Source organism: Eupeodes corollae, chromosome 1, assembly GCF_945859685.1.
Source record: "Eupeodes corollae chromosome 1, idEupCoro1.1, whole genome shotgun sequence".
In the NCBI taxonomy this organism is placed as follows: Eukaryota; Metazoa; Arthropoda; class Insecta; order Diptera; family Syrphidae; genus Eupeodes; species Eupeodes corollae.
The window spans coordinates 98,487,576-98,502,643 of NC_079147.1; the positions used below are offsets into that span (position 1 = coordinate 98,487,576).

The 15,068-nt window shown below is 34.1% G+C and overlaps 2 protein-coding genes across 2 annotated transcripts in view; both read left to right on the plus strand.

Annotated features, from left to right (window-relative positions):
- Nucleotides 1–15,068, plus strand: part of LOC129939005 (calcyphosin-like protein) — a 115,430-nt gene that overhangs the window by 51,422 nt on the left and 48,940 nt on the right. The gene's annotated exons all lie outside the window — the stretch shown is intronic.
- LOC129941930 (uncharacterized protein K02A2.6-like) lies at nt 6,454–10,639 on the plus strand. The gene has a single exon (XM_056050712.1). It carries the CDS (start codon nt 6,638–6,640, stop codon nt 10,637–10,639), a length of 4,002 nt encoding a protein of 1,333 aa, XP_055906687.1. The 5' UTR covers nt 6,454–6,637.

Here is a 15,068-nt window from a genome sequence, read left to right on the forward strand (position 1 = left end):
GGATATTTCAGTAGGACAACGACCCAAAGCACACGTTCAATGCGGTTGTTTTTAAGAAAACCAGATTTACAGTGATGCTAGAAACATTCCTGATTTTTTTTTGTATAATGTCTTCCTTAATATCAACTAAAAAAAATCAAACTGAATTTGTTGTTTGTATTTATTTCAAAACATATTGGTATACTTCATAATTACTTTATAAAAATAATGGTCTGATGGTAAAAAATAAATATAAAATATACAAATTTACCCCATAACATCCCTGCTCAAAACTAACCGGATTTTATACAAAACTTTGAATCTTTATGTTTAGGTAACAGTTTTTCTTCTCACTTGGATAGCATAATTAATTAAAAAAAACTAAGCAGGTTGTGAGCTGTCTAAATAGAAATAAATTAATAAAATTGCTTAAACACGTCACACAAACGCTATTCGTTATAAATTGTAAGAAAAGTATCAAGCCGGTACAAAACAAAATGTAATCGCTGAAATGCTGAAAATTCCAACTTTAACGGCTTATGACGTTATCAAAAAGATTAGAAGCGGAAAATCAGTAGAAGCAGAACATCGTGGTGGACGCCTTCGCAAAACAGCAGCTAAAACAGATAGGCGCATAAAGAATTTTGTTCTAAGGACTTGCGTCCTCGAAAAACACCTGTGATGATCTTAATTTATCTATAGCGCCATCTACGGTAAGAAGTCGTTAAAAGGAATGCGGTCTTTATGAAAAACATAGTAGAAAAAGGTAAAATATGATAGGTGTATCGGAAAGACTTTCAATTTCTTAATGAAAATATTCAATCAGGGTTGAATTTGCAAAAAGGGGTTTGAAAGAGAATACACTTCAACAAACTCTCTTTTTGCAGCTTTGAAGAATGAGTGGGAGAATATTCCTGCCTCTATAATGGACAATTTAATCATGTCAACGCATCGGAGTGCAGTCAAGAACGACGTGGTAGAACGTCCTCTAGAAAATTAGACGACTCTGATGTTATAGCTCATATACAGAGCTTTCCGGCGTACCAGAGCCACTATTTTAGGGAAAAAAACCCTAACAGAAAATACCTTAATAGTGAACTGACGGTGAAAAAAATGTACGATTTATATAAAGAGAATTGTATAAAGGAAAAAACTGAACCCAAAAAACTTAAATACTATTACCAAATTTTCAACACAAAGTTTAACTTACACTTTAAGTCTCAACATCTAGATACTTGTAGGCTTTGCGATGAACTTGATCTAAAAATAAAAGCTGCAAGCGATGAGGATATTAAGAAAAGTTTATGTCTCCAGAAAAATGATCATCAGCGTTTGGCAGATACAGCTAGGGATTGCCTAAAAAACGACTCAAAAAGAGTAGAGGAAGCATATATACTCACTTTCGACCTACAGAAGGCTCTTCCTTTTCCTAAGCTAAGAGTATCTAAAGCTAAGAGTATCTGTAGCCTATTATAAAAGAAACTTATATCTATATAATTTTGGTATACATAATGTGAATAATAACATAGGATATATGAACGTATGTGATGAAACTACAGGAAGACGGGGATCTCAGGACATTGCAACTTGTTTAGTCAAACATTTAAAACAAAACGCTGCATCTCATTCCCATATTATTGCATACTCAGATTCCTGTACTGGTCAAAACAGGAACATAAAAACTAGCCTCTCTTTGTTAAGAGTTGTTCAGGATAATAACGTCAGCATCAATATCATTGATCTTAAATTCTTGGTGTCTGGTCATTCATATCTCCCAAACGACGGTGAATTCGGAGTTATAGAAACTGCTAGCCGAAGGTATAACCAAATCTACAGCCCAGAGCAATGGATTGAAATTATAAAAAATGCAAAAAAAAGACCCACGTTTCACTGTAATTGAAATGCAGCGTGAAGAGTTTTTAAGTACGAATAATTTGGAAAAAGCAATCACAAACAGGAAAAGAACAATTTGTGTTCGAAGTTTTAGTTGGCTTAACATAAGATGGCTTCGGTTTCAACAGACAGAGCCTCTGCTATTTCAATTTAAAGAGACATTAGATCCTGATGCAGAATTTTATAAAGTTAACCTATCAAAGAAGAGGACTGGCAAACCTTTACAAAATCTTAAATATTAATCAAGATAAACTTTATCCTTTATCCTAATATTAATCAAGATAAACTTTATCCTTCAAGGAGAATTGTTACAGAAGCAAAAAAAAAGGATATGATGGATCTTTTGCCCTTTTGCAGAAGACCGCGAATCAAATGATGAGATGACATATTCTTAACACAAATTCCTTCGAAAATAAAAAAAATTTCAGTTTGAAAATGGATTAAGTCCATATTTTTATTTTCATTTGCTTATATTTTGGTTAATAGTACTCTTTGAAATCTTTTGTCATTATTTTAATATGAATCATTGTTACAATTTTCGAAATAAATAAACATTATATTTCTTTTATTTTCCCTGAATATCTTTAACGTCTTTTCATTAAACTTTAAATATCTCGAATTTAACATATGTGGACATATTCCACTAATATTCTGAACGCCTCACATATGTATGGAACAAAATATCGGCCAAATAGCAGCCACGATCATAATTGATGTTCTCAATGAACCAAATTATCTCCTATTGGCGTCCAATTGACATCGCCACCACATGTGTAACACGGCCATTGAAATTGTCGCCCAAAAGAGTCATTATTTCGTTAGCTTTGTATCAAGTGCCACCGTCTCCTGTTGAAACCACATATCATCCACATCCATTTCTTCCAATTCGGGTTAAAAATATAGTTCGTTATCATCTCACGATAGCGAACATCATTCACAGTTACTGGCTTATGCCGATAGTCAAATTTTGTCGGTACATGGGTTTTCGGTAGTCACTTGGCCTAAATGCTGAAATTCTACTTATTATCGAATCCACTTAAGTGAAAATATGAAAATCGCTATCGTTATTGTAATAATTCCGACTTGTCGAATCGAAAATGTTGCAATTTCTCGAAGTTTAAAGTTCCATAGAGTCTAAATAAAAGATTTTTAGAGTTGGCAGTACGTGCTTTTTTCGAAGATGCAAAAAGATGCAGAAAAAGACTCAAAAAATTGAGTTTGTGTTTTTTTTACTATAGCAATTTAAAAAAAAGTGAACATTTTGGTTAAACCGAAAAATTTCAATAACCAATAACTCTAGGAACAAGAATTAAAGGGCGATTTTTTAGCAATTATCTTTTTGGCAACAGTATTTTAAACAGCTGACGCACGTATCGTGTGTTGTTTTACTGTCAAACATCTTCAGTTTCGTCTATAATTTAACCATGAATTGTCTTACAAACGAACAACGCTTGCAAATTATTGAATTTTATTATCAAAATGCGGGCTCTGTTGAGAAAGTTCATCGCGCACTTCTTCCATTTTATTGTGTGCAGGGACGAAGTTAATTTTTGGCTCAGGAGCATTGCAAGAGCTACCAAAGCATCCAGAAAAAGTCACAGTTTGGTGCGGTTTATGGGCTGGTGGCATCATTGAACCGTACTTCTTTAAAGATGAAGATGTAATTCTTTAAAGCTCATGTCTATACAGACAAGCCCGCTTCAATTGACGCATTGAAAGACAGGCCGAAATGTTGGAAAGAGTGCGCCAAAATTGGACTAAGCGGATGGCCCATTTGAAGCGCATTCAAGGTCAACGGTAATACTGTATCTTGCACTTTAGTCAGGGGAAAATGTTAACAAATAGCTATGTTACTGTAACGATTATAATATTGCCAATCTATTCAACGTTTAATCTTGTGAGAAAACCGAAGTTATTTGTAATGGTATGCACTCAGCAGATAGCAACTACAAAATTTGCTTCCCAAAAAATTGCAATATTTGGATAAAGGTTAAAAAAAAAATTGTTATTATCTTAAAAAAGTCGAAATTTTGCTGAGACTTGCTAATCTGAAAATAATTTTGATATTTTAGGCTCATCTTTTAAAAAATTGGCACATAGAAATGGGTAGAGCGAAGCACTGAACTAAAGGCCAACGAGAAGCCATTTTAGCTCTGCATAACAGCGGTGGATCCATGAGAGAGATAGCAAAAGTCATTGGGCTCTCTGCCAGAATGGTGTGGAATGCTATAAACTCCAAAAATGTTTAAGAAACCAGAGAAACCGTCCATCTAAAATGACTGGAAGAGACAAAGCTACATTGGTGAGAAAAGCTAAAACGAATCCGTTTATGTCCTCAAAATATCTGCAGCTAGAAATACCAACGTCAGTTAGTTCTAGGACTGTTCGTCGTTCGACCCACTTCAGGCCAAGAAGCAGTGGAGGAATGTGCTTTGGAGCGACGAAACGAAAATAAATTTATTTGGAATGGATGGGAAACAGTTTGTTCGTCGCCCAAAGTGCGAGGCCTACAATCCGCGGTACATTAAACCAACCGTGAAGCATGGAGGTGACAGCATAATGTTATGGGGTTGTTTTTCTTGGTGGGGCGTTGGTCCAATATTCTTTATAGATGAAATAATTACAAAGGAGTCGTATGTGGACATACTGCAAAATGTTATGCTTCCGTGGACTAACGAAGATATGCCACTTAAATGGCGTTTCCAGCAAGACAACGACCCTAAGCATACGGCAAAATCAACAAAGCTCTATTGTCAGCGAAACAAATTGGACGAAAGAATGGAGTGGCCTTCTCAATCACCGGATCTAAATCCTATTGAGAACCTCTGAAATGAACTGAAGATTGAGTTTAGTAAGCATAACCCTTCCAACAAACCGGATCTATGGAGAATTGTCCAAGAAGTGTGGTATTCGATTCCACAAGAAAAGTGCAAGAAGTTCGTAGACTCTATGCCAAATCGAATAGATTCAGTGTTGAAAAATAAAGTGTTTTCAACGAAATATTAAAAATTCTTTGCAAATAAATAAAATAAAATGCCCGACTGGGTCGCACGAACTTTCTCCTGTATTCAAAGAATCTCGTTAAAGTACCTTTATAAGATTTAAAAACATACCTGTTAAATAAGTTTGTCTGCAAAGATATAAGTGGCATTTGACTTGTCAACAAAACCGCGCGATTCATCCCAAGACACAACTCATCCTAGGACAGCTCATCCTGGAAACGAAAAGTACTTGTAAGCATACTTAACGAAAACAATTGTTTGTGTATTTAACTAGTTCGTTCGAAGCTTTTTCCTTTGGGTAGCTATATTTTAGTTTAATATTAGAAGAAAGAGGATGGAAAGTAAATTATCTGAAGATAAGAAAGAGGTAGAACATGTATGTTTAAATTGTAAACCGATCGGCTATTGGTTGTGTAGTATAATAAAGAATAGTTCATTGGCGTGTTCAGCCATGTTTATGATGAAAATGAAGGAATGTTATTAGTAGGTAGAAGGTACTTACTACAATCCAATCACATTTCCTATTTTTACAAGTTTTCAGCGCAAACATGGAGTTATTACGTTCAGTTTATTTGTTTTAGTGAAATTTTAAAAGAAACAAGCATACAAACAAGTACAAGAAATTGCTATTCATGTGTTGTTTACAGTCAGGCTCTAATGAAATAATAATACAAAAAAAAAACTATTTTAAGATTCGAAACTTTACCTGAAAAATAAGTTTGTCTTCAAAAATTTAAATGCTATTTTATAAATCAAAAATTCTTGATTTTTCAATTTTTTTTTTTGAAAATCGTTAGTTAATTTTTTATATATAAAATTTTTCAATTATGTTCTTAAACTATTTTTGGTATGCAGTTGTTTAGTGATTGTAAATATACGCTCAACATTTGAATTTCGTAAAAAAACTGTTGAACCGTTTTTGAGATATAGAATTCAATATTTTTTTAAAAATCCAAAAAATAAAAAATTGCACATTCGATAATCAAATCTGTTGCCACAAGCAAAAACCGCTTAAGTTTCAAAATACAATTATGGGGAAAAGCACTTTAAAACTTTATTTTAAGTTCGGAAAAAATTAAGGCATTTAGGAGGCAAAACCTATACAGATTCTGATAGAGCAGAACGGAATCGTATAAACAATTTACCTTTTTTTAAATTTGTTTATTAGCCATTTTATTGCAAGAAAAGTAAATAAAGTTGTTTTTCCAAAATGAATTCCTGCCCTTCTTACTTACCTATGTCAATTAAGCTCTTATTGCAAACTGAAAATTTCAGTTCATGTTCACTTAAATAAGATAAGCTGTTTTTCATCGTAATTATGTTTTTTCAAATAAATTTAAGCAATAATTTTTTATTAAATCAAATTATTTAATAACAGATGATTAGAGGTATGTTAATTGTTGGGTACTGCCAAAATAATGAATATCTGGCATAACTAAAACGTTCTTCGTCTTCTTTCTATTTTACTTCCTCTTCTTTATCCATCTTGTATTAAATGAAATAAATCATTCTTTTGTAATCACTTATTGAAACCACACGTGTTTTGCTTCTTTTGGTTAAGCCTAGCTTTGACAAATATATTACAAATAATTGGCGACGAGTATTAAAAATTATTTTGTTTAAAATAATCTTTATTTCGTATTACGAAACAAGAAGTTCGGTTAAATATTTTTTTTAACAAAAAAAAAAAAAAAAATAAAAAAAGAAAAAGTACAAACGAATTTCGTTTATGCACAAAAAAAAAAATATAACTTCATTGAACAATGACGCCACCAGTACCAGTCACTGTATTCCAAACTACAGCAGTTCCAGAATTTTCACCCAGTAATGAAAGTTTTTCAATATGGAAAGAAAAATTGGACATTCATTTTTGCGAAATAAACTGCACTGAGGACAATCAAAAAAGGGCAGTCTTATTGAAATCGATAGGCGCAGTCCCGTACAGTGTTTTACACAGTCTATGCAGTCCAGAAGCACCTGTCACAAAAACGTATAAACATTTGTGTGAAACCCTTACATCTCATTATACTCCACCTACGATCGTATTCCGAGAACGAAAAAAGTTTCATTCTTCTACCAAAACCGATGGAGAAACAGTTGCAGATTGGTACGCTCGAGTAAAAAAACTGGCATTAAATTGCAAATTTGGTACAGATCTAGATTCCTTCATTTTGAACCAATTTATCATGAGCTTGCCAAGTAAAATCTTCGAGAGGTTATGTGAAGAAGATGAAAAGTTAACTCTTCCAGACGCATTAAAAAAAGCAATGATTATGGAAACAAAAATCAGCGAAAAAGTCGTCAACGAAGAAGCAGTTAATTACATAAAAAATCTTAAATCTAAAAAGAGCAATGGTAAAGCAGCAGCAGCGGGTAAAGGCGGTAGCAGTGGCAGTGCAGGCGGCGGCGGCGGTAGCAGTAACTATGGAAACAAACACAACAAGCAGCAGAAAGTTTGCTCTCATTGTGGTTGGCGTAACCACAGTTCTCAGTACTGTAAATTTAAAGAGAGCAAGTGTCACAGTTGTGAAAAGATTGGGCATCTAGCATCAGTCTGTAGTGTTAAGAAAAACAAAACAGTAAATTACGTATCAAATTCAGATAATAATTCAACTTACGAATTCAATGATTTATTTAATTCTTCTATTTTTAGTATATCTCCAAATTCAAATTGTGGCCTGTACTCTCTGTCAGTGGTTATTGATGGTGTAAGCATGGAGGTCGCTTGTGATACCGGTGCTCCTTGCACGTTGGTTCCAGTTTCGTTTTATGAACAGATCGATAGTAAAATGCAGCTAAGGCCGTGCCACGTCCCATATGTTGATTACAGCGGGGAAAGAATTTTAATCTTAGGTGAGTACGATGCATGCATATCGTATAAAGGTATCAAGAAGAATATTGTTGTTGTGGTCTCTAAAAATAACAGTCCTCCTTTGCTTGGTCGTACATTTTTGAGAGCATTTAATTTTGAATTGATGCAAGTTAACTCGGTAGAAACTAATGATAAATACTCAATTGTTGTTGAGCAGATAAAAAACGAGTTTTCGGAAGTTTTCAAAGAAGAGCTAGGCACTTTTAACATTAGTAAAATATCATTAGATTTATGCGATAATTCAAAGCCTGTTTTTTTTAAACCCCGGCCTTTGCCACTAGCATGGAAAGATAGAGTTGAAAAGCAATTGCGAGGTTTAGTCCAGAGTGGTGTGCTTGAGCACATTAACAACTCTGAATGGGCAACTCCTTTGGTTCCAATTTTGAAACCAAATGGCGATCTTCGAATTTGTGCTGACTATAAAGTCACTATTAACAAATGGTTGGTAGACTTTAAATACCCTTTGCCTCGTATTGAGGAAATCTTTGCGACATTCAACGGCGGTGAATTATTCACAAAACTTGATTTGTCGAATGCTTACAACCAACTTTTATTAGACGAAAAATCGCAGCTTCTTTGTACCTGGAGTACACATATCGGTTTATTAAAAGTTAAGCGATTACCGTTTGGTGTTAAAACCGCAGCCGCAATTTTTCAAAAGTCAATGGAAACGTTATTACGAGGAATTCCATTTGTTGTGGTATATCAAGATGATATTACAATCACGGGTCCAAATATTGGTCAACACATTACAACATTGAAGTCGGTTTTAACAAAACTTAAATCAGCTGGACTTAGGTTAAATGTTGGGAAATGTGAATTTTTCAAATCTAAAATTTGCTACTTAGGATTTACTATCGATAAGCATGGTTTGAGTAAAAACAACGATCGGATTTCAAGTGTCTCATTAGCACCTATCCCGAAAGATGTTTCTGAGCTCAGGGCTTTTATTGGTATGGTGAACTACTATTCAAAGTTCATTAACAACTTCTCTAGTAAAATGTTTCCTTTATATAAGCTTTTACGCAAAAACATTAAATTTATCTGGTCAGAAGAATGCCAAAAATCATATGAATTGATAAAATCGGAAGTTACGTCAGATCAGGTCTTAGTGCATTTCAACCCTGATATGCCCATTATTCTAACCACAGATGCCAGCAGCAATGCTGTAGCTGGGGTTCTTTCTCACAAATTGAACGAAGGTTCGAGGCCAATTGCCTTTGTATCAAGGGCATTGACAAAAAGTGAGAGTAACTATAGTACTCTCGAGAAAGAAGCGCTCGCTATTATTTTTTGTGTTTCAAAACTGAAACAATACCTGTTGGGAAATAAGTTTGTTTTGCGAACCGACCATAAACCGCTTTTAAGTATATTTGGGGAGCATAAGGGTTTGCCTCTCATGGCCTCTGCGCGCATGCAGAGATGGGCTCTCATACTTTCAGGTTTTGAGTATACTGTTGAGTATATAAAAGGTACATTAAATGATGCCGATGGCCTTTCACGAATGCCACAAACCTTTTCCGTGAATGATTATGATGAGATTAACTACGTGAACTATATTGAATCAGAAAATTATTTAAATTTGAGTTTCAAGGACATAGCTCGGGAAACAAGACGTGACCCAGTGTTGTCAAAGCTCAGTGAAGCCATTCAAAATGGTTCAGTGCGTAACTTGAAAGGTAATGAATTTACTCCGTATCGAAATAAATCAGATGAGTTTTCGGTAGAATACGATTGTGTGTTATGGGGTTATCGCACCATTGTACCTACAAAGCTGCGAACACACATACTTTCTGAACTACATGCCTCACATTTGGGTATTGTTAAGACCAAAATGCTGGCTCGTTCTTACGTTTGGTGGCCAGGAATGGATGCAGATATTGAAAATTTAATTCAAAATTGTATTCCTTGTCAAGAATTACAACCTAGTCCAGAAAAAAGTTCGTTAATCCCATGGAACCCTTCTTACTCGGTATGGAGTCGAGTTCATGCAGATTTTGCAGGTCCTATTGGGAACTTTTATTTTTTTATTGTCATTGACTCATTTTCCAAATGGGTTGAAGTATTCAAGACGAAGGAGATTACTTCTTCATTTACTATTAGTAAACTCAGGGAATTATTTTGTCGCTACGGACTAGTTGACGTTCTCGTAACAGACAACGGTCGACAATTTACGTCACATGAATTTTCTACATTTACAAAAAATAATGGTGTTAAACACATTTTTACGGCACCTGGACATCCGGCTACAAATGGCCAAGCCGAAAATTTTGTTAAAATTTTAAAAAAATCTATCCTTGCAAATCTGAAGGATCATAAAAACGTCTGTATAGACACAATTTTAAATAGATTTATGGTTGATTATCGCAATACTAAACATTGTTCGACTGGTGAATCACCAGCCAAGCTTTTCTTTGGGCGCGTTCTGAAAACACGTTTTAGTTCTTTAAAACCTCCAATCACAAGAGAAAAGATATTAGATAGTCAACATAAAATTGTTGCGAATTATAAAGGCAATCGCAATGCTGAATTTTCCAAAGGACAAAAAGTTATGATTAGAGACTACAGAAACATCAATAAACCAAGTTGGACTCAAGCAACAGTAAGAAAACAACTTGGACCTCGGACATATTCGTGCATCATTACTCATAATAACAGAGAGATTAAACGGCACTTAGATCAAATTAGAAATCAAAACGTCAGTCAAAACAATAATCAAGATCAACAAACTGAAATCAATGTGCAAGCGAGGTCATCAGACGTTCAATCTGAAATTGTAACTAGTGCAGAAGGCAGTTCCGGAGATGTCTCTGTTTTGTCCGATCAGGCACTTCAAAGTGGCACTGACAGAGCGTTGAGGCCACGTCTTACTAAAATAAATTATTCTGAATAATTATGTTAGAATATTGTATAAAATTGAATTTTTCATATAATGTAGTTTTATTTTTTTTTATTTAAAAGAAATGTATTTATGTATATGTATATATAAAACTTGAATTTCACATTATTGTAAATCTTTTTGAGAGGGGGCGTGTTGGGTACTGCCAAAATAATGAATATCTGGCATAACTAAAACGTTCTTCGTCTTCTTTCTATTTTACTTCCTCTTCTTTATCCATCTTGTATTAAATGAAATAAATCATTCTTTTGTAATCACTTATTGAAACCACACGTGTTTTGCTTCTTTTGGTTAAGCCTAGCTTTGACAAATATATTACATTAATAATTCACAAAAACAAAACAAAACTTATAAAAAAAAACATCAAATTCAAGTTCATAGATATGTTAAAATATACATTTAAAAAAAAACTTAAAAATAAGAAAGGCTTAGAACTCTTCATTTTCGTCTACATCTACTAGGTCAGGATGTATGTCAGCTACAGGTTGCATTTCCGTATCTAGGTTGTTATAAAATTCATGAAATGCAGGATCAATAAACGGAAATAAGCTTTTTGTGCGAACTTATTAAATTTTTTGCTGGTGCATTGGTAATCTCACTTAATTTAATTGAGTTGATTCCCCGTTTTGCAACATTTATGGTTGAAAAGGGCTGATTTTTATCAAGGCTTGTTTTGTATTCAATTTTACCAAACGTAGTTCTGTTGTATCTCAACCATCTCACCTTATTCCATACAAATTTGTTTGAGTCTTCATCCCGGTTCCTCCACAAAAGTTTTGTTTTCGAAACAGAACCAAAGTCAAAGAAATCTTTGTTGTTCATTTCAATTACATTGAATGGGTTTTTTAAACCCACGGTTCGGACAAAATTATACCAATCATGAGGATGATGAATCCGTACTTCTGTTCGTTTCTTTTTTTTTCTATCAGTGCATGATCTACGTCACACTCCATATGAGTGTGACCTGGCTCTAAAAATTTGTGGTCTATAACCTCAATGCTGGAGTTAGTTTCCAAAAATGTCAAAAACATTGTACTCACAAATGAATTCTTATTTTGACCACCACAAGAATCACTATAGAAAATCAAATGTCTTACTTGTTCGTTTGCGCTTACATTTTGCATATGCTTCAGCAAACATGATGCAGTTTCATTTCCTCCTCGCTTAGCCATTGCCTCGTGCCACATAAAACAATATGGGGTGTTTGAGTAAAAATCATGAACCGTAAGATTATATGTCCACAGCTGCCTTTTGTAAAAACTTACAGAGTTTCGGAGGTATGGTGTTGGAAGGCACTGTTGAAGGTCAAATGCAAAAACCTTGATTCCTTGGTCAGTATTTTATCTTCTCTTTTAGAGTCGTATGCCAAGTCTGTGATGGTATTGTGTTGATCTAAATCACTTTGAAGACTTGCAAGTTCCTCAGCTCCATCAGGTTTCGCTATTGCTATTTTTGTTTTCATGGTGTCACACCTATTACATGTGTCGCTGCTGGGCTTTTTAAACTCTATGTTCATACCTACCAAAGTAATACAAATTAATTATTGAAGATTTCACATATTACTTAAATACAAGATTATAATAATTAAATATATACAATACACAACACATACCTTTAAATATTTGTGAAGATTTGCTCAAACTAACGGATACTCCCGGATGATTTTCGCAGAATAGTTTTTACATAGTTGCCAATGTCAAATCCGCATACAAATATTTGCACGAAGTGTTACGCCTTGAGTAGTGACTTTCGTATACAGGGAAGCTATTTATATGGGCCTTAACAACATCAACCATTTCGTCAGCCATTTTATTACTTCCTCCAGCCAAACCACGGTGATCTTTAAAAGGCATATTCGGTTGCTTCAATTTTTTTTTACAACGGATTTCAGAAAACTTTCGGTTGAAGCATAGTTTGAAGCACTTTTGACAGACACGAATTTTATCTTTCTCAAAGTTAATGAAATACTTTATATGATGCTGTCGGTTTCGGAGTCGAGTCTCGCTTTTTTTAATGTCTGTGATTTTTTATCTTCTATTTCTATCAAAGCTCCGATAAAAAGGATTCTTTCGTTGAACGTTCCCAACGCCCAATAGGATTTGAAGATTTCCTTCTGCTTTTCAAAAGGGATTTTGTCCTTGCAATTTTGTCGACAGCTGTTAAGAGGCTTACATTTTCTTGCCTCAACTACTCCAGTTTTTCGAGTGTATGATTCCCCTCTGTTTCTTTTTATTGCAATGACTTCGCGAATCATATTCCAATTGGTTTTCAACTGCAGAACGTCGAGGAGAATCAACCAAATTTTCCTGAATTTGCTTTCCCATCTGCAATAGTTCTTCGTCAAGGGAATCTGAAGAAATATCCATGTCTGAAAGCTCGAAAATGTCATCTGAACTGAAATCATGATCAGATCCTGTGTTTCTGTTTACATTGCCACCAAATTCTTCAAAAAGTATACCCAGATTGTCATAATCAACTCCATCTGCAGATGACGTTGTTTCGTGAATTACAGGCTCAGAAAAATTGCCATCGCATGCTAAAAGGACAAACTAACAATACACATTCATAAATATAATGAAAACCATTTACCTAAATCACATGCTCTTTCACAGTTATCGTTTGTTTTCTGCCCTTTAACAAATGTCTTCTCATCACGTTTACCAAAAACACCTTTACTTTCCAGGTTTAAAATTTGTAAAGCTCGGGAACTCATACTGTTGTACTTGTTTTATTATGTAAGTGAATAAAAGACCTTTATTCGTTGAGTTCTGATTTAAAACTGTCTTTATTTAATATATTTTTACTTAATTCTATTTTCGCTTGCAAAGCGCTTAAAACATTTTGCTTTTGCATTTGCAAGCTTTTCTTAAATTACGTTAAAATTAATAGAATATGACTCTTCGCGTGCAGGAAGTGGAAAATAAGTAAGGTGCGAGAACGTGGGAAAATAAGAGGTACAAGTAGAGATAACGAATGTGGGATACTAAGAGGTGCAAGTGGAGATATGGGAATGTGGGAAATATATTATTAACTCCTCCCATCCTTAAGACTGGACGTCCTCGTTCATGATGTTCATAACACGTAATTTTAAAATTTCTTCATCTAACGCTGATGAAACACTGTCTGTTTTTGTTGTTATTTTAACAGTTTTCGGCTTAATTTTTACATAAAGCAAGACAAAAATCACCAGTGCAAGTATAGCTATGGTGCCATATAACATCCATTTGCTTGTCTCGAGCGTAATCGAAAATTCTTTTATTTTTTGGTTGTTGATGATGTGCAGCTTGTGTAAACGCGGAAGCGTAATTTTTTCGTTGAAGACGACTTCATTCAAAATAGTTCGTTTTGGTGCTGGTAGGTGATTCACTTCTATAGACTTTTCTGTGAAAAATTGTTTGCCATTGATATTGATTTTATCATCGTATGTTATTAGGAAGGTTCCATTCAGGACGATACGCTGGCCTTTTTCTTCTATAGTTATGTTCTCGTCCCTGGCTACGATAAGTCCATTTCTTACGACTTCGATCTTTTTGATGTCGATAGCATGAGTTGTGGGGCAGTGTGCAGTATTATTATTAAGGAGTTGGGAAAGGCAAGGATTTTGGGAATCTGTTTCACAATAGGAGTATAAGGGAGCTTTCTTACAAGTACTTAAGGGATATTGCATATTTTTACAAATTGCTGATATATTTGAACTTAAATCAATAATTTTATTATTATGAATAACAGGAATAATTTCGAATAATTTACATATTTCCTGAACCTCAGGAATCTTAATTAAATAAATTAAAGAATTATATTGGTAATACATTTTTACATCGGCAATATTTAACAAATCGCTTAAATCAGTTAAAACATTTTCTTTGATCTTGATAATACCTATTTCCTCTGTACTTAGAATTAAAGGATTAACAATGTTGTTTTTGGCAAGAATGAGAGAATAAATGTTATTGCTTAAATTATTTATTATAATCCTATTTCTTTGTGACATAACTGCACTTAATTTGTCATAGTTATCAGCCGAATTAGGTTTATTAATTTCGTTTATATTTATTGTATTTATTATATCAGTTATCTCGTCTATTTTTGCCGTGAATTGAGTGTTTATTTCAATCTGTCTGTTGTTAGCCCTAGTTAGTTCGTCTTCTTGGGTTTTTAACAGTTCCATATCTGCATGATCAGGAGTACCAGCAATAAATTTGATTGCGGAACCTAAAAAATCTATCGCGTCTTTCTCGTGGAAGGTCTTAGTAATGTTAACAAGCGTTCAATTTCATTTATGTCCTGAAGCAGTATTTCTTTGCATCTTTCGTTTTTGATTTCATTTAATATATTTCTATTTTCTGACATTATTGTATCAATATCCGAAAAATTTGTAGTGTGTTTAAGGTAGAAATGGTTTTCGTAAATGGCAACTTCTCCT

Coding starts and splice junctions, on each gene's coding strand:
- LOC129941930 (XM_056050712.1), top strand. CDS start 6,638: ATGACGCCACCAGTACCAGTCACTGTATTCCAAACTACAGCAGTTCCA.